The sequence below is a fragment of the Hylobates moloch genome, unplaced genomic scaffold (genome assembly GCF_009828535.3).
Source record: "Hylobates moloch isolate HMO894 unplaced genomic scaffold, HMol_V3 SCAFFOLD_6, whole genome shotgun sequence".
NCBI classification, from domain to species: domain Eukaryota; kingdom Metazoa; phylum Chordata; class Mammalia; order Primates; family Hylobatidae; genus Hylobates; species Hylobates moloch.
This window is the reverse complement of record NW_026652281.1, coordinates 76897223-76917286: the sequence shown is the minus strand read 5'-3', so window position 1 is coordinate 76917286 and position 20064 is coordinate 76897223. Positions and strand designations below refer to the sequence as shown.

Sequence of the window (20064 nt, the reverse complement as noted above, 5' to 3'; positions counted from 1 at the left end):
TCCACCTGACTGAACTCCAGAATATCAGCTAAACCCGACCCCAAGCAGAACCACCCAGCTAAGTCCTGTCCAAACTGCAGAAGAACCTCCAGCTAAGTAAGGCCAACCCAAACTGCAGAAGAACATCCAGCTAAGCCCAGCCCAAACTGCAGAACACCCAGCTAAGCCCAACAAGAAACTGGTTGAAAAGAACATGGTATGCCCTACCCAATGGACTGTTATGCAGCTCATAAGTATGATGCTTCAGGGACTATATTTATTGACACAAAAGCTACCCATGGTCTCCAGATTCAAGTGGCCTATCAGATGCTTCCCTGCACTTTTTCAAAGCAATTACCCCAAGAGTAATTAAACAGTCGAATGTCATTAGCTATTTAATATTTCTTTTCCTTACGCGATAATGTGTAAGCTGTTTTGTTCATAGTGAGTACCTGTACTTCACAGAATCTCGATTATTTGCTGAGTGAATAGACTAACAAATGAATGATTATATGTGTACATATACACATATATATTAGATTCTTTTTTTTTTTTTTGAGACAGAGTCTCATTTTGTCACCAGGCTGGAGTGCAATGGCACGATCTCAGCTCACTGCAACTTCCGCCTCCTGGATTCAAGCAGTTCCCCTGCCTTGGCCTCCCGAGTAGCTGGGACTACGGGCACACACCACCACACCCAGCTAATTTTTGTATTTTTAGTAGAGACGGGGTTTCCCCATGTTGGCCAGGCTGGTCTCAATCTCTTGACCTCACGATCCGCCCACCTTGGCCTCCCAAAGTGCTGGGATTACAGGCATGAGCCACCACGCCCGACCGATTCTTTTAAAAGTTCCAAAACTGGCTGGGTGCAATGGCTCACGCCTGTAATTCCAACACTCTGGGAAGCCAAGGCAGGCAGATTGCTTGGGCTCAGGAGTTCAAAACAAGCCTGGGCAATATGGTGAAACCTTGTCTCTACAAAAATTAAATGGGTGTGGTGGTGCACTACTGTGGTCCCAGCTACTCAGGAAGCTGAAGTGGGAGGATCACTTGAGCCTGGAAGATTCATGCTGCAGTAAGCACAGATCATGCCACTGCACTCCAGCCTGGGTGACAGAGTAAGACCCTGTCTCCAAACAAAAAGTTCCAAAATTATACGCATAGCATAATCACATTTTAAAGAAAAACATATATTTACAAATTTTGGGATAAAATTTTTTAAGGTGGTTATCTCTAAGTATTGGGATTAGGAATTATTTTTATCTTCTCTTCAAGGAACCATCAAAATCATCAGCAACAATTAAAACTACAGAAATGAAGAGCATTTCTCAGAGATTTATTTGACAGTTATCAACATCTTCAACTGCTAACACTTATAGGTGGGTTCTATTAGTATTCACATTTTCACATTTTTTTCTTTCTTTTCCTTTTTTTTTTTTTTTTTTGAGATGGAGTCTTGCTCTGCTGTCCAGGCTGCAGTGCGATGTCATGATCTTGGCTCACTGCAACCTCCGCCTCCTGGGTTCAAGTGATTCTCCTGCCTCAGCCTCCTGCGTAGCTGGGGAACAGGCGCCCACCACCACGCCCAGCTAATTTTTTGTATTTTTAGTAGAGATGGGGCTTCAATATGCCGGCCAGGCTGGTCTCAAACTCCTGACCTCAGGTGATCTGCCCACCTCGGCCTCCCAAAGTGCTGGGATTACAGGCATGAGGCACCACGCCCAGCCTATAATTCACATTTTTCAGAAGAGGAAACAGATGCAGAGAAGTGAAGTAAGTTATCCAAAGTCATGGTCTAGTGCATATTCCTGTCAGGATTCAAACCTGTGCAGCTGGACTCAGTTCCCAGACTCATGAACTACAATGAACATCCTCCTTGTGCATATATGCAAGATCTTCTCAAGGGGACACCCACGAAAGTGGAACTGCTATGTATGGTACACTTACTTACAATGTTACTAGATACTTTCAGATTGCTCCTCACAGTGGTTGTACCAAGTTCACTTCCAGCAGTGGCGTATCATTCCCTATCCCCCACATCCTTGTCAACACTTGATATTGTCAGCTGTTACATTTTTGCCAACTTGGTGACAGTAAAATAGAATTTCATCTGATTATCACTGATGCCCAATACCTGTTTCATATGATATTCAGTTTCTTCTTTGAGCTGCCTGGTAATCTATCTTTTGCCCATTTTTCTATGAGGTTTTTTTAATAGTAGTTGTTCTTTATATATTCTGGATGCTAATCTTTTCTTTATATGTTACAAATATGTTTCTATCCATACAATTATCTTCTCTCAAACTTTTATATGAAATTAGGCACTAGTATTTTTACAAAGTAACACAGGTGATTCTGATGTAGAAACAGACTTGAAGAACAGCATTGCTTAAAAATTTTCAGAAAACTACCCAGCACTTTGGGAGGCCAAGGCAGGCGGATCACCTGAGGTCGGGAATTTGAGACCAGCCTGACTACATGGAGAAACCCCATCTCTACTAAAAATACAAACTTAGCCAGGCATGGTGGCGCATGCCTGTAATCCCAGCTACTCGGGAGGCTGAGGGCAGGAGAATCACTTGAACCTGGGAGGTGGAGGTTGCAGTGAGCTGAGATTGCGCCACTGCACTCAGCCTGGGCAACAAGAGCGAAACTCCATCTCAAAAAAAAAAAAAAAAAAAGAGAATTTTTTTCAGAAAACTAGGTACCAATGAAATGATAAAACTCTTACAGAATAAAAAATGGAACATGAATATCATGCTGCACTTCCGACTGGCCTTATCACATAATTAGCATAAAGTCACAAATGCAGAAGAGGTTTAAAAAAAAAAATCTCACTGTGTATTCATGTTACATTTCTTTAGCTTCTCTTCCAGTTCAGACAGGTCTCGGAGATCTGCTCCAATAACGGCATATCTCTTTGAATCCAGTATGTGTCCATCTGCAAATGCAATCAGAGGCTATAATTTTAATGAATATGTCTTTTCCAAAGTTATAGTAGCCTTATGGTTTTTCCTTACTATAAAAATACATGCATCACTGTTAAACAAAAAAAAATAGGTAAGAGGAGGGTAAAAATTAACCAAAATCATATCTTCCAAAGATAACTATTTATGTTTTGGTGTGTAACATTTCAACCTTTTGTCCTATGTGCTTAAGTTGTTGTACACAAAAAAAATCCCCTCATGCACATGGTGCGCACGCGCGTGCACACACACACACACACACACACACACACACACATCCTGAATAGAGAAAAGAAAATGGGACCACCCAATATGTGGTTTGAAAACTGCTTTTCCTACATAACAACAGCATCAGGGACATCCTTCTGTATAATGATTCCATAGCATGCCATTGACTGGATAAAACATAACTTATTTAGCCAGTCCCTCACTATGAGACGTGGTATTTCTAAGTTTTCCCCATCTAGGCATTTAAGCATCCTTGTATAGACATCATGAAGCATCTGTCCAGTTATTTCTTTAAAGTAGATAGTATGAGTGGAATTAAGAGATCAGAGGGTAAGCCTATTTAAATATGGGGACCCATTAGCAGGCTGCTCTCTAAATGTTATGCCAATTTGTGTTATGTTTTTAAAAAGACAGTTTATGTACTAATGTATTTACAAATAAAATGACAGCATTTGCTTTGAAAGACTCCAGCAGAGGTGGGATGAAATGGTTATCTATAGTGATTCTCAGGCTTCAGCGGTCATCAGAATCAACTGGGTGGCTTGCTAAACCACAGATTGATAGGCTTCACCCCAAGTTTCTGATTCACTACATCTTTCACTAGCAGAAATTTATATTTCTAGTGGCTGGGCACGGTGGCTCATGCCTGTAATCCCAACACTTTGGGAGGCCAAGATGGGCGGATCACGAGGTCAGGAGATCGAGACCATCCTGGTCAACAGGGTGAAACCCTGACTCTACTAAAAATACAAAAATTAGCTGGGTGTGGTGGCGCACGCCTGTAATCCCAGCTACTCGCAAGGCTGACGCAGAAGAATGTCTTGAACCTGGGAAGCAGAGGTTGCAGTGAGCCGAGATCATGCCACTGCACTCCAGCCTGGGCAACAGAGTGAGGCTCCATCTCAGGAAAAAAAAAAAAAATAAAAGTTAACAAATTTTTTTTAAAGAAAATTGCTTGACTTTATTATTCACTCAACTTCCAGACATCATTCGCTCAACTTCCTTGAGGGTACAAACCATGGCAGGAGCTGAAACATCAACAGCTACCCATACTACTGCTAATAATTCAGGTTCTCTTGGCTCTGAGAACTTCAGCAAAAAATGCTGAAAAGGCTAACCTATAACATGTAAGTAGGTTCTCATTTATTATCTTGATAACTCCACTTGGCTGATTCAAATACATATGGCTACACACCACAAGCTAAAGAAACACCTCCTAAAGAGCCTGATAGATGTCAGGAAAGCAATAAAGGGCAAGCAGGGAACCCAAAGTTGGCCCCAGGGTGTCACGAGTCAGGAAAGTAAATATAAAGAATATGGCATGTAGCTGGGCACGGTGGCTCACGCCTATAATCCCAACAACTTGGGAGGCCCAAGCAGAAGGATGGCTTGAATGAGGAGTTCAAGACCACCCTGGGCAACACAGCAAGACTGTCTGTACAAAAAAATTTTAAAAATTAGCTAGGTGTGGTGGCATATGCCTGTGGTCCCAGCTACTCCGGAGGCTGAGGTGTGATGGCTTGAGCCCAGGAGCTCAAGGCTGCAGTGAGCTATGATCGTGCCTCTGGCACTCCAGCCTGGGCAACAGAACAAAGACCTTGTTTCTACAAAATAAAAGAATATGAAGGTAGTTGTCTACCCTATTATGAAAATAATTCCAAAATCCCTGTGTAACTTCTTGCAAATAACAAATATATTAATAACAAGCATATTTGGAATGAGTTTTTCCATCCCTGGCCAAACAACAACAAATAATACACCGGAATATTAACACATGAAGTCTACTATCACATAGTTCAGGGGAGATCTCTTTTACTCACATTAGGATCTAACATTAGCATGTAAAGCAAAAATCACACATCATCATGATTATTTTTGTAAGCTGTACACAAGGTACATCTGAGCTGAAGGGAGTCACTGACTTGAGGCTCACCCGCCACTCTGCAGTGGCCCAGCCATATGTGGTGGCATACTGGCATACCACATGGGAAGCACTGGACAAGACGACCTTGAGATCCCTTTAAATGATAGAATTTGATGACTTGAGTAACACACACCAGCATCCCATGATTCAGTTGCTCTTCTTAAGTCAGGGGCTACTCAAGCTGTGGGGAAATAACAGGTCCATTATCTGTCCTTGAAGGATGCCTTACCATTATTTTGTAGGGAACTGAATATATTTGTGGAGGACAGGCTCAGAGCAAGTTTCGAAGGAGTTTTATAATTCTGGGAAAATAAGGCCATTTGTATAAAATCTAGCGCTGGCAAGAGGCCATGAGAACAGAAAAATCCTTATCTGTCTGGAACACTTCTGAGAGCCGGTGGGAAAGATAACTTGGTTGCCAAAATGAGATCTACAATCCCTTCTTTTCCTACATTCTATTTCATGAGAGAAAAATGTAAGGCAACTGAAATCATTTGTGTGATACTTACAGAATTTTCTAAAGAAACAGACCGGCCGGGCGCAGTGACTCACGCCTGTAATACCAGCACTTTGGGAAGCCAAGACAGGCGAATTGCTCAAGGCCAGTTCAAGACCAGCCTGGCCCAAATGATGAAACCCCATCTCTACTAAAAATACAAAATTAGCCAGGCATGGTGGCGCACACCTGTAATCCCAGCTACTTGAGAGGCTGAGGCAAAAGAATTGCTTGAACCCAGGAGGCGGAGGTTGCAATGAGCTGAGAGTGTGCCACTGCACTCCAGCCTGGGTGACAAATCAGAGCAAGACTCTGTCTCAAAAAAAAAAAGCAAGTATTGTGCCAATGTGAATGTGGAACACAGGGGTGGTGTCCAATCTGATTCCAAGGTGAAGCTGTAAAGTGCCCTACAGGGCACGCATCTCAGTAAGCAATTCTGGGTGCTTAAGAATGAAGTAAAAATGGTATTTTTCTTTCATTTTATGTGTACGTTTTTTTTCAAATAACTAATAAGTTGTTAGGACATAAATACTTCAGCTGTTTAAACCCAACTAATTAAAAAGAACTGCTGAGTGTGTTTTTTGGCTCAGGGGTACTATGAAAACATTACTGAGACAAATTACTGGGAAGCAAGAAAGGTGGGGACCCCCTGGCCTAGCCCAATGCCTGCTACACAGCAGAGGTCTTCTGTGAAGATGACCACAAGTGATTAAATCCAGGAAGGTGCTGGAATGAGCCCAGCTGAGAAGTTCCACCTGAACAAACCCAACCCAAAGAATTGTGAGCTCTTTACGGCTGTTGTTTTAAGCCACATGCTTTGCAGCAGTTTGTTACAGCACAGAAGCTAATGGATACAGGCTTTAATTATCTGCCTCATTAAGTTCATATACTTTATCATCCTAATCAGTTTTTTTTATTTTTTTATTTTTTTATTTTTTTGAGACAGGGTTGCATTGTATCACCCAGGTTGCAGTGCGGTGGCATGATCATGGCTCATTACAGCCTCAACCCCCCAGGCTGCCTCAGCTTCCTGTGTAGCTGGGACCACAGGTGTGCACCACCATGCCTGGCTGATTTTTTTTATTATTTGTACAGATGGGGGGGTGGGCGGGTCTCCCTATGTTGCCCAGGCTGGTCTCGAACTCTTGGGCTCAAGGGATCCTCCTGCCTCTGCCTTCCAGAGTAATGGGATTATAGGTGTGAGCCACCAAGCCAGTCTTAAACACTTTTAAGAGGTGATTAGGTCATGAGGTGAAAAGGTATGAGAAAACTGAAGACTTACACAATGTAACACAGTAGTTAAACACATACACACACAAGTGCTGGTGTATCATATGACTAATAATCTCTTCCATCACCGCCAGATGCATTTTAAGAGAGATGTGTTGGATCTGTAGTGAACCCCATCAATCCCATTCATGGTTATCTTCTATGACAGACTAATTATCATTGTTGTTAAGCATTGCAAAGTGATCTTTTAGGTTCACAGATTTTCCTAGGATCCTTCAGTTTAAAAAAAAAAAAAAAAGGTAAAATGGAGACAGCCTCAGGCGGACTTCCGGACTGTACAGAGGATTAGTTTGTTTGACTACCCATCTGACACTTTTGGGGCACTGAGCCAAGTCCCAGGAATAACTGATGAACAAGAAGACATGGTCCCTGACCTCATGGGGCTTATAATCCAGTGGGAAAGAGAGAGAACAAGGGCAAGTGTGGTAAGTTCTACAGAGAAGTTCAGGGTATTGTGGGGCATGTGAAACAGGCTTCTGACTCCCTGTAGAATGGAGTCCAAAATTCTCAGCTGGCTTTACGATCTTTCTCAATCTTGAAGCACACACCTCCTGCCACCCGAGCCCCAGCCACACTGGCCTTCCCAGCTCTTCCTTCAGTGTGCCCTGGCTGAGATCATCTGTTCCCTAGGTAAGGTCTCCTTCTCACGGCCCAGCTGAAATCCTGTTCGCATTCTGAAATGCTTTCACTTGCTGTTCTTTTTGCTTTCTGCCTAATTTCACCAGAGTTGAAGTGGATTACAAAAACACAAACACATTCATCCATTCAAGTAGTCACGTGAGTATTCATTCAACACTGTCTGTGCGCTAGGCACTGCTCTTGGTGCAGGGGTTACAGTGGTGAACAAGACAGAAGCAGTCCCTGTTCTCAGGAAGCTTACATGGCAGAAGAGGGAGAAAGTGAATCATTAAATAAATGAGTAATCAAGAATATATCAGGGAGCAGTTAGTACCATGAGGAAACTGAAAGAGAAGAGTGTGACATAAGGTGGCAGGAAGGGGGTCTGTTTTTAACCTAGTAGTCAGGGAGGGCCCCTCTGAGGAAGCAGCAGCCGAGCAGATGAGAAGGAGCCCATCAAGCAAAGAGGAGAGAGGAAATGAAAAGGACTGAGGGAAAGAACATGCTTGGCACAGTCAGAGAACAGCAAGATATCTGTGTGGCTAGATCATAGTTACTGTGGTCAAAGGAAAAATCAGGAGCGGGTGCAGGGTATCACGCCTGTAATCTCAACACTGAGAGGTCGAGGCGGGAGGATTGTTTGACCCCAGGAGTTTGAGACCAACCTGAGCAACATAGTGAGACCCTGTCTCCCCTCAAAAAAATTTAAAATCAGCTGTGTGTAGCGACACACAGCTGTAGTCCCAGCTACTCAGGAGACTGTGGCAGGAGGATCACTTGAGCCCAGGAGTTCAAGGCTGCAGTAAGCTGTGACCGATCGCACCACTGTCCTCCAGCCTGAGCAACAACAGAGTGAGAACTTGTCTCAAAAAAAAAAAAAAGAATGAAAGAAAAGAAAGTAAAATCAAGAGGTACACAGAGGCCTAATGAACAACATGGGTCCTATCCGGTAGGGAGTTTTAAGCAAGGGGGTAACAGAACCCAATTTCCCTTTTTCACTCTTTTGAGAGAAAGGGTCACACTCTGTCACCCAGGATGAAGTGCTGTGGTGCAATCACAGCTCTCTGCAGCCTCCAACTCCTGGGCTAAAGGTATCCTCCCGCCTCAGCCTCCCAAGTAGCTAGGACTATAGGCGTGCACCACCATGCCCAGCTAGTTTTTTTTTTATGTTTTTGTGACAGGGTCTCACTAGGTGCCCTCAGCAATGCTCCCACCTCAGCCTCATGAAACACTGGGATTACAGGCGCTGAGACACCACACCCGGCCCTCCTTTTTAAAAACACCTTCTGGGCTGGGCGCGGTGGCTCACGCTTGTAATCCCAGCACTTTGGGAGGCCGAGGTGGGCGGATCACGAGGTCAGGAGATCGAGACCACGGTGAAACCCCGTCTCTACTAAAAAATACAAAAAATTAGCCGGGTGTGGTGGCGGGCACCTGTAGTCCCAGCTACTTGGGAGGCTGAGGCAGGAGAATGGCGTGAACCCGGGAGGCGGAGCTTGCAGTGAGCCGAGATCGTGCTACTGGACTCCAGCCTGGGTGACAGAGCGAGACTCCGTCTCAAAAAACAAAAACAAAAACAAAAAAAACACCTTCTGACTTTTCATTGTGTGCCCATTTGTATACTTTTGATTTTTTACCCTAGGCAGATTTTAGCTTAAAAAAATACATCTTCAATTCTAAGATGCATCCTTTCACATTTTAACATTCCTGAAATCAGGATGCATCTAACAGTTGGTGATGTGTCAGCTTAAGTGTCAGCACTTTTTCTTTCTTACTGATAAATAAATAATGGTGATTCTCACTGTCATAGCCTTGTAGGTTTGATAAAACAAGGTCATTTTTAAACAAATATTTTTTGTCAGTTTTAAGATCACCTATCAGTTTGCTCAAATTTTCATTCACATTTTTATTTCATTTTTATTCAAATTCTCCTTTCTCAGCACGATGGCAAAATAAAAAACTATAAAGAACCAGAGTAAAAAATTTACTGACGAGACACAAAGTTAAAAGGTAACTAAAAGAATGAGAAAAAAGTTCAATAAAAAAAAAGTTGACAACAGACCTTTATCAAAGAACACATCTGGCTGGGTTCAGTGGCTCAAGCCTATAATCCCAGCACTTTGGGAGGCCGAGGCGGGTGGATCATAAGGTCAAGAGATTGAGACCATCCTGGCTAACACAGTGAAACCCCGTCTCTACTAAAAATACAAAAAAAATTAGTCAGGAGTGGTGGCAGGCGTCTGTAGTCCCAGCTACTTGGGAGGCTGAGGCAGGAGAATGGCATGAACCCGGGAGGCGGAGCTTGCAGTGAGCCGAGATCACGCCACTGCACTCCAGCATGGGTGACAGAGCAAGACTCTCAAAAAAAAAAAAAAAAAAAAAAGAACACATCTATGTGTTATGAAGAGTTCCTATAAACTGAAAAGGAAAGAAACTACAAACTAATGGGAAAAGGAAATGAAAAAATTAATTTACAAGAGGTCCCAAAGTCCAATAAAACGAAGGAAAGATGCTCCATCTCACTAGCATTCAAAGTCACATAATTTTTTTAAAATAATAGGACATCGGCCAGGCCCGGTAGCTCACGCCTGTAATCCCAGCACTTTGGGAGGCCGAGGCAGAGGATCACGAGGTTAGGAGTTCAAGACCAGCCTGACCAACATGCTGAAACCCCGTCTCTACTAAAAATACAAAAAAAATTAGCCACGCGTGGTGGCGCGTGCCTGTAATTCCAGCTGCTCGGGAGGCTGAGGCAGGAGAATCACTTGAACCCGGGAGGCAGAGGTTGCAGTGAGCAGAGATCGAGCCACTGCACTGCAGCCTGGGCGACAGACAGAGACTCCATCTCAAAAAATAAAGAAAAGAAAAAAAAGAAAAGAAGAGAAGAGAAAAGAAAAGAAAAGAATAGGGCATCATTTTGGCCTACCAGACCGGTAGAAATTTTTTCTTTTGGATAGACTCTCATCTCACTCTGTCGCCCAGGCTGGAGTGCAGCGGCATGATCTCGGCTCACTGCAACCTCCACCTCCCAGGTTCAAGCGATTCTCCTGCCTCAGCTTCCCAAATAGCTGGGATTACAAGCGCCCGCCACCACACCCAGCTAATTTTTGTATTTTTAGTAGAGACGGGGTTTCACCATGTTGGCCAGGCTGGTCTTGAACCCCTGACCTCAGGTGATCCACCTGCCTCGGCCTCCCAAAATGCTGGGATTACAGGCATGAGCCACCACACCCGGCCAGACTGGTAGAAAATTTTTTAAATCACAATATACCCAGTGTTAGAGTGCTATGGTTTGAATGTGTCCCTCCAAAGTTCGTGTGTTACAAACTTAATCCCCCATGCAACAGTGTTGAAAGGTAGGACCTTTAAGAGGTGATTCAGTCCCAATGAATGAATTAATGCCACTCTCTTGGGATTGGGAGTGTGTTCTGAGTCTGCATCCCTTTACCTCTCTCTCACACAGTCATGCTCTCTTGCCTTTCTACCTTCCTCCATGGGATGACACTGCAAAAAGGCCCTTGCCAGATGTGGGCCCCTCAACCTCAAACTTCTCAGCTTCCAGAACTGTACTAAGTCTCTGTTCTTTTTATAAAGTACCCAGTCCCATGTATTCTGTTATAGAAGCACAAAACAAGCTAAACCAGAAAACTGGTACTGAGAAGCTGAGAAGAGGGGCTGTGGCTGTAAGTACCTGAAAATGTGGAAGCAGATTTGGAACTGGGTAATGGGTAGAGGTTGGAAAAATCTGGAGGAGTGGGCTAGAAAAAGCCTAGACTCCTTGCCACCCCCGCCTCAGAGAACACTTTCCCTCCTCTCATATCCCTGCTTGTTGTAATAAACCTGGCTCATCCAGTCACCTGATGCCCACGGTGTTACCTGTGCTGACTACTGGTGAAGGCTGTCCTCTGCACATTCTCTGACCGGAATTACTAATAAACCCCTTTAACTTCTCTCAGACAAAAACTGAAAACAAAGGAAGATTGTGGTAGAGATTTACCCATAATTTGAAAGGCTCAGAAATGAGAAAAGCATTGTTAAGACAGAGTCACAATTAAAAGTTCAGGGAAAAAATGGGGAATATTGACTGCCAGGGCCAAACAGGTAACAGAATTGAGTGAAGCAGGTCAAGTGTAAGATACCAGAGAGTGGTGGGGACAGAACTGGAGGATGGGCAACTCCTCTAACTGAGGCAGCCACTATTTAACTGTTCCCACGTGGAAATCGTGGTAACATTACATGGCCTAATGTTACCACGTCTTCTGATTTTTTCCAAGGAAAGCTAGAAATCGAGATTTTTCATGAGAAGTTGATTTTTGAAATGTTGGCAAGTAACTCAAGGTCTTCACAGAAAGACTGAAGATTAGAGACCTAAGGACATCTAAGAAGAGTCATTTAGAAAGTCGTTGAAAATTCTTTCGTGGTAACCCCAAGTGTAAATGTATCAGCAAAAGTCTACTGTAGACTAAAAATAAAATTCTAAGTCCCCCAGCCACCTGAACCAAGGGGACCCCAGAGTGACCTTGAAAACTGAGTTCTTGGCCACGTGGGGATGGGAGGTCAGATGCCTCCTCAAACCCCTTGCTCACTAACTGCCTGTAGGCGTTCTTCCCTAAGGGCTAAACAGCAACCAGCCCTTTCAAAAGACTACTGCTGCTGTCATCCAACCCAACTGCCTGACTGCTGCCCCTCTCTTTGGCCACTTCAAAACAGTCAACCAGCATTCCTTCCTGATGAGAACACAGAACAAGGAGTGGTTCTGGCCAGTCTCCGAAAGATGTGGGTTTTTGTGTCCTCTGCCTCACCTTTTGATGTCAGAGGGCCAAAACCTCCACCCTTGGATCATGCTAACACTGTCATTTTTTGTACATTGGACCTATGATGGGATGTGAAGCTCAACTGCACACGTACACAGTTCGCCCTTCATAAATATTCATGACTCCTCCTATAGCTTATTAAATATGTATGTTCGCCCACCTGGCTGGGCATAAATTCCTCCTCCTTTTGCCCCTCCTTCAAAGTGTCTGTTGTTGGCTTCTAGCAGGAGGCTGTGCTTCCCAGCCTGTTAGAACGGCCACCCTGCAGGCTGCAACCCTCTCTGAGAAAGCAAGCTCTCCTTTCCAAACTTACGAACCTCGTCATTCTTCAGTTGACAATACATTGTATACCACCACACAAACACACACACACACACACACCCAACACAAACCCCATCTTCAAAAAGGGGGTGGGAAGCAAAAATACTGATACAGTCCATTTTGCATTAGCTTGATATTTACCCATCTGAAGTGTGTCCTCCAAATGCAGTTCTAGAATAGGGCTGGATAGGGGAGGCTTGCATCTATGGGAAGATGGGAAAGAGGAGAAAGATGAGTCTATTTGCTCCTCAATTTACTCATGAGCTCATTTACTGCACAAATGCAGACACTCACTACCAAAATGGCAAATATATATTTGCTATTGCTCAAAGCAGAGGCCCCTCTAAAAAGGGCTTCAGTTTAATTACTTTTGACCCTAAGCACATATGGTAAAACTTCAGTGGACACAAGTCTCAGGTGACATCAGCTAAGCATTACACTCAGCATTTGATGTCCAAATCACAAACTAATCATGAAGTATTTAGACTTAGAAATAGCTAAAGATAACCTAACAAGAATTTTTCAAATGTTCCAATGTTTTTTTGGGCCATCTCTAGTTTGCTGCCTATTCTCAATCAGACTTTTAAAGGTACCTGTTATTTGTTACAGGTAGCCAGAAGAATTGACTCTTACACAAACTTGAAGTTCAGTAACATTTATGTGGTAACTCCCCCAATCCAGAATAGGCAAAAAATCAGAAATCAGATATGCGTCAATATCCCAACAACCATAACCAAACACCGACACACTTTCTATCCCAGGAAACCATCTCTGGACTTAACCTAGAGCCAGTTACTCTTATTCCACTCAGAGTTCTAGCCAGCCAGTACTTTGCAGTTCCCAGAGCATCAGAATTGCCATTTATCACTTAAAAAGCATATTTAATATAAAATTAAATATATTAGGAAAGGGTGATCCATTATTTTCATGGATCTAGAAAAAATAAAGCTTGAAAATTATTTCCAATTTATAAGGATCAGCCTTTTCTAAAGGACAGCTGAAACAATGTTTACTCACATTTTTTTCAATATAAGAATTAGGGTTTTATTTAAATGACTAATTTAAAAGGGGGGATGGGGAGGGACTGTAGTTAAAACTATTAAGATGCGGGCCGGGCACAGTGGCTCACGCCTGTAATCCCAGCACTTTGAGAGGCCGAGGCAGGCAGATCACCTGAGGTCGGGAGTTCGAGACCAGCTCGACCAAAATGGAGAAAACCCGTCTCTACTAAAAATACAAAATTAGCCAGGCGTGGTGGCACATGTCTGTAATCCCAGCTACTCGGGAGGCTGAGGCAGGAGAATCGCTTGAACCTAGGAGGCGGAGGTTGCGGTGAGCTGAGATCGTGCCATTGCACTCCAGCCTGGGCAACAAGAGCAAAACTCCGTCTCAAAAAAAAAAAAAAAAATATTAAGATGCCTTGATCTTGAGCTTGAAGTCACAGTTTGAATCTCAGCTCCACCCTTTCCTAGATAGGAGACTTTGGGCAAATTAACTTCTTTAAGCCTCAGTTTCCTTATGTGCAAAAAGGGGATAACAGCAGCACTTAATTCATGAGTGCGCTGTGAGGACTGAATGAAACAATCCAAATGAAGCACTTAACATGGTACTAGGCTATGAAAGCTCTCAGCACACATTAGCAAACTTGTCTTCTGCAACTCTGTAAACTCCTTGATACTAGACTCAGAATGGCCCCCACAATCTCATCTATAATAACTAATTCAGTCTTCCATTCATTCATTCATATACACAAAAACCCATTTACTGCACATCTATTCTGGGCCAGGTAAGTTACTTTTTTTTTCTTTTGAGACAGAGTTTTGCTCTGTCACCCAGGTTGGACTGCAGTGGTGTGATCATAGCTCACTGCAGCCTCGACCTCCTGGGCTCAAGTGATCCTTCTATCTCAGCCTCCCAAGTAGCTGAGACTAAAGATGCACCCAACATGCCTGGTTAATTTTTGTATTTTTAGTAGAGACGAGGTTTCACCATGTTGCCTGGGGGTGGTCTCGAACTCCTGGGCTCAAGCAATCCATTAGCCTTGGCCTTCCAAAGTGCTGAGATTACAGGCATAAGCCACTGTGCCCGGGCAAGACCAAGTAACTTTCTACATGCCCTCGGAATAAAGTAGTAAACAAAAGACATAAAAATTCAGATTATGAAAATATGGGGTCACCTTTTAAATGTTCCAGGAAACTACATTAATGGATGGAGAGTCATAATGAAAAAGAACAGAATGGGATACGGCTCCTTCTTCATGTTTAACCAGACCTTCTACTTAAAGAATCCCAGGAACTAGCCTTAGGAAATCTAAATATCAAACCAAGGTGGTGGAGTATATCATCCCAGGAAGGAACACTGAACAACTGATTTACAGCAGGGGTGCCCAATCTTTTGGCTTCCCTGGGCCACACTGAAGAACTGTCTTGGGCCACACACAAAATACACTAACAATAGCTGATGTGCTTTAAAAAAAATAAGTCGCAAAAGAATCTCATAATGTTTTAAGAAATGTTACAAATTTGTGTTGGGCCATATTCAAAGCAGTCCTGGGCTGCATGTCGCCCGCCCGCAGGCCTGGGGTTGAACAAGCTTGATTACAGCCTTGTTGCCTCTGGCCAGCCCACCAGGTGGTCCATTAACCAAGATAACCATCAGCCACTAGATACGCTGACCCGCATCCCCTACCCCTCACATGCTTTGCCCAGCCCAGCCTACATGCCCTCTCCTGATGTCAGTTACCAGGCTTTGCTAATAAAATGTCTCTCCCGGCTCTTCTAGAGAGCCAGCTGCAGAGTCTCTGCCATCTCCCCGTGCGCTCAAGCACAAGCCCCCAACTAAAAAGCCTTGTCTGGAAAATCTGCTTGGTGCCGTAACAGATTATCTGGTGAGCCAGGCAGGAGCACAAGGAGCAATTTCCCTCCCTGCAGGGGAGGCTTGTAAGCCAGCGAGTCAGAGGGAGGCCCCATTGATTCAGCGCTGCCACCGCGACTGGTGAGTTTTCCTCTGGTCTCTGCAAGACTCCTCGCCACCCCCGCCCCAGATAATGCTTTCCCTTCCCTCGCGTCCCCTATTTGTTGTCTTTCTCCTTCTTCCTTTCTGCTTTCCTTCCTTCACTTTTAACTTCGTTGGCTCGACCCGAACAGACACCCGTGCAGGACGGACTGACACGGCTGAAAGGAACTACTGGGTGCCCTGGCTTCGGCACCCAATAGTTGACAATCTTCAAGTCTTTCAGTGCTTTCCCTCCCTTTGCCACACCTGTTGGGAAGGGAAGCCTGTGAGCTTTTCTCTGTTCAGTGTTCGAGCCTACGGACTCTGGGTGCTGCCTTTGTGCGGGGAGAATTGACGGCACATGGGGCTGGAGTTTGCCTAGCTCATGCCCTGATCTGTTTTTCCTTTTTGTATGTTTAATTCAACATCTTATTGACTGTCATTCCGTTACTACCAAATGCAGGACACTGGTCAGTAGAGCCTGGACCTGCTGTAAGGTTGCGGAAGAAAAAGAAACCATCCAAGCTGGCACTCGGTTTTGGGGAGTTCTCTTCACTGCTCACGCCGGCCCTCTTGTGTGACCTGTACTGTTGTGCTGTGTGGGGCTGGGAGCCAACTCTCTTTTCGTCGCCTGACACCTGTGCTTGCACCCTGCCCCTGGCCCTTTAATAAGACAAGCAGACACAGGGGCTACAGTCATGGGCAATGCCCCAGGCATCTTCCAAGACTCACATCTGCGATGTATCATTTCTAAATGGAAGGAATCCAAATCAGATGGTTTAAAGAAAAAGAAACTCCAGCCTGGGAAACATAGGAAGACTCCACCTCTACAAAAAACAGGAAAAATGATCCGGGTGTGGGGGTGCCTTCCTGGGGTCCCAGCTACTCGGAAGGCTAAAGCGAGGATTGCTTAAGTCCAGGAGGTTGAGGCTGCGGTGAGTTGTGGTCACACCATAGCACTCCAGCCTGGGCAATGGAGTGAGACTCTGCCTCAAAAAAAAAATTTTTTTTTAATTAAAAAAAAAGAAAAAGAAACCGATTTTCCTCTGTAATACAACCTGCCCTAGTACACATTAGATCAAGAAAAATGGCCATGGGCAGAAGTGGATCTCCTAGTTTTAACACTATCTTACAGCCGGACCTATTCTGTGAATGGACAGAGAAACGGGGAGGGATACCTAGGTACAAGCTTTTATGAGGTTATGCTAGGACCCAAAGCTACTGGATTCTTCTCAGGTGTGAGTGGCCCCTATTTCCCGGTTCCTCCTGAAGGAACTTGAGGAAGTGGACCCCCACAGCCTCAGGCCCCAGGCACTCCCTCCCTACCCTAAGCAGGCCTCCTGGGGAGGGGCGCCCCTGTGCTGTCCCCAACAGCACTCCAATCAGACTCCAAACAGGCACCCTCTTTTGCTTCCCCACTGGCCCAGGGCTGTTTTCCCCTCAGAGAAATGGATGGAAACGGGGGAGTGACAAGGGCGCAAGTTCCTTTTTTTGGTGGTAGACCTAGGACTATGTAGAAAACACTTTGGTAGATTTTCAGAGGATCCTGGTAAGTTTAGAGATGAATTTGTTAAACTAAATCTCGCCTTTTCATTGACGTGGCAGGATGTTATGGTCACTTTGCAGTACTGATGAAAAACAATGCATATTTGAAAAGGCTAAGGAATATGCCAATAGCCAGGTGGTCACTAAACACCAATATGCAGTCACCTGTTTAGGGGGAGATGCGGTCTCCACATGAGTGAGACTATGGAGAAAACCTAGAAAAAGCTAGAATGAGCCACTTTGTCACCTGCCTGACTGAAGGAAGAAGGAAATGTATAGTAAAACCTGTACACTATGACAACGTCAAGAAAATTACCCGGAGAAAGGAGGAGATCCCAGTAGTCTTCCTCAATCGAGTCCCTGAGGCCCTTGGGAAATGCACCCATGCAGACCTGGAGGCAGCAGAGGGGAGGCATCACGTGCCGTGCATTTTATCCTTCAGTCAGCTCCGGACATTAGAAGGAAATTACAGAAAATTTGGAGGCCAGACCCCAGACCCTGCTGTTGACTTTGGTAGAGGAGGCTTTTAAGGTTTTCAATAATGGACAGGACAGAGATGACAGATAAGGAGACTGACCAAAACAGCACAGCTTCTGGCTGCCCTAATTCATCCACCATCTCAGGGTGACCCTAGGAGGCTCAGGAGACCAACCATTCGAAGACAGCCAACCTTGGATGGAGCCAATGTGCATACTGCAGGACGGAGGGTCACTGGAAGAGAGGCTGCCCTGACCTCCCTAAAACAGGACAGCCGGCAGGCAACCCTGGCCAGCCCCCACTCCTCACCAAGCTTTCAGAAGAGATTGATACACACCGCCTGACAGCACCCTGGCTCTGACTGCAGCACACTCCATCGTCATCACACCACGGAGCCTCAGGTCACCCTTGACGTGGCAGGTAGGAAAACAGTTCCTCGTGGACAGCAGAGCCACCTGCTCTGTCCTGACCCAGCCTATTTGCCCCCTCTCCAATTGCAATTGCAGGGTAATGGGAATAGACAGGTGTCCTAAGGTAAGAAAATTTACTTTCCCTCTTGCTTGTGAGGCCATGTCTAGGCTTTTTTCTCCTCATTTCTGTATGCCCCCCCGGAATGTCCTACTCCATTGCTGGGTAGAGACTTATTAAGCAAAATGGGAGCCACCATCTCCCTGGAAGAGGACAGACTGCAGGTAGAGGCAGAGCCAGAAAAGGGAATCCACCTGCTAGCACTCTTAAATGGACAGGAACTTGAGACCCAAAACATACCCAAAGAAAGCAAGGATCATGTCACCCCTTCCCTATCGGACACTTCAGTCCTAGGACAGGCTAATAAAGTTCCCCCAGTAAAGAGAGATCTGAAGCCTGGGATGGGCTACCCACGGAGGAAATCGTACCTCCTAAAACCTGTGGCACTGAATGGGGTTCAGCCATTACTCCACAAATTCCTATAGCAAGGGCTAAACCCTGCCAGTCCCCAGGCAACACCTCGGTCCTCCCTGTTAAAAAGCCTAATGGAGAATATCAGTTTGTGTAGGACTTGAAGCGGGGTAATGAGGCAGTCATTCCCATCCACCCAACACTGGTCCCAAGCTTGTCTGTGCTCAGATACCTGGAGATGCTCAGTTTTTCACTCTGCTACACTTCAATGATGCTTTCTTTTGTGTAGCCCTCTCCACCCAGAATCCCTGTATCTTTTTGCTTTGAATGGAGAAATCCCTGATACCCAGAAAGCCACATAGTACACATGGACTGTGCTTCCCCGGGGCTTCCGGGAAGGCCCCCACCTTTTTGGGAATGCAGGGAGCTAAGCCTACAGAATGGGACTTTTATTACAATATGTGGATTACTTGTTCATTGTCAGCCAGACATGGCAGGATTCAGATTTTAATATCATTAAAACCTTGAATTTCCTGGCTAAGCGGTGATAAAAGGTCAGCCCCATCCAAGGCCCAGATTTCTTTACAGAAGTTCTGATATCCGGGGTTCATTCTGACCCCATGAGCCCGAACACTAGTTGTGGACTGGAAAAAGCAATCACTTCATTGCTGGTCCCACAAACAAAAAGGCAGCCCCAGGGTTTCTTGGGAATGGTGGGCTTCTATAGTATTTGGATTCCAAATTATGGCCTCACGGCTAAACCCCTATGTGAGACCCAAAAAGGGGAAGAAAGAGAGCCCTTGTACTGGGAGAAGAAATGTCAACAATCTTTTGAACCCCTAAAAACTGAGCTGAGTCAAGCCCTTGTCCTTGGACTCCCTAACTGAGAAAAACCACTTACCTTGCATGTTCGTGAGAGACTAGGAATAGCTTTGGGAGTCTTAACTCAAAGGTTAGGACCTGTTCAGAAGTCAGTGGCTCATTTTTCAAAACAGATAAATCCAGTTGCACAGAAGTGTCCTGGCTGCTGGAGGGCAGTGGCAGCCACTGCCCTGCTGTTTAGTGAAGCATCTAAGCTGACACAGGGACAATATACAGAAGCTATGACTCCCCACCAGGTTCAGACTGGATTAGAAGTCAAGGGACACCATTGGCTCACTGCAGGGAGGCTGCCCAACTATGAAGCTCTCTTATTAGACACCCTGGATATTACTTTGAGGGTATGTCAGACTTTGAACACAGCAACCTCACTCCCAACCACAGATGATGAGGACTCACAGTATCAACGCACAGGGCCCACAGAACAGACTCCAGTAGGCCTGGCTTGTGAGATAAGCCTCTTGAGAATGCAAAGATGGAATGATATCGTGATGGCAGTAGCTTTGTGGAGGGAGACCCAAAAGGCAGGGCATGCAGTAGTAAGCCTGAAGGAGACTACAGAAACTAAAGCCCTTCCTCCCCAAAATGGCACAAAAAGCAGCACTAGAGGCCTTAACAGAGCCTCACAACTGGGAGAAAGGGAGGGAGTAAATT

General features: G+C 45.0%; 1 protein-coding gene across 1 annotated transcript in view; it reads right to left on the bottom strand.

The window, feature by feature from the left end:
• Positions 1–20064, bottom strand: part of LCMT1 (leucine carboxyl methyltransferase 1) — a 70422-nt gene that overhangs the window by 14193 nt on the left and 36165 nt on the right. The window contains exons 5-6 of the mRNA XM_032157163.2: positions 12778–12839; positions 2818–2920 (exon numbers count right to left, since the gene is read on the bottom strand). Of these exons, the coding sequence (XP_032013054.1) occupies positions 2818–2920; positions 12778–12839 (165 nt within the window). The remainder of the gene's footprint in view (positions 1–2817; positions 2921–12777; positions 12840–20064) is intronic.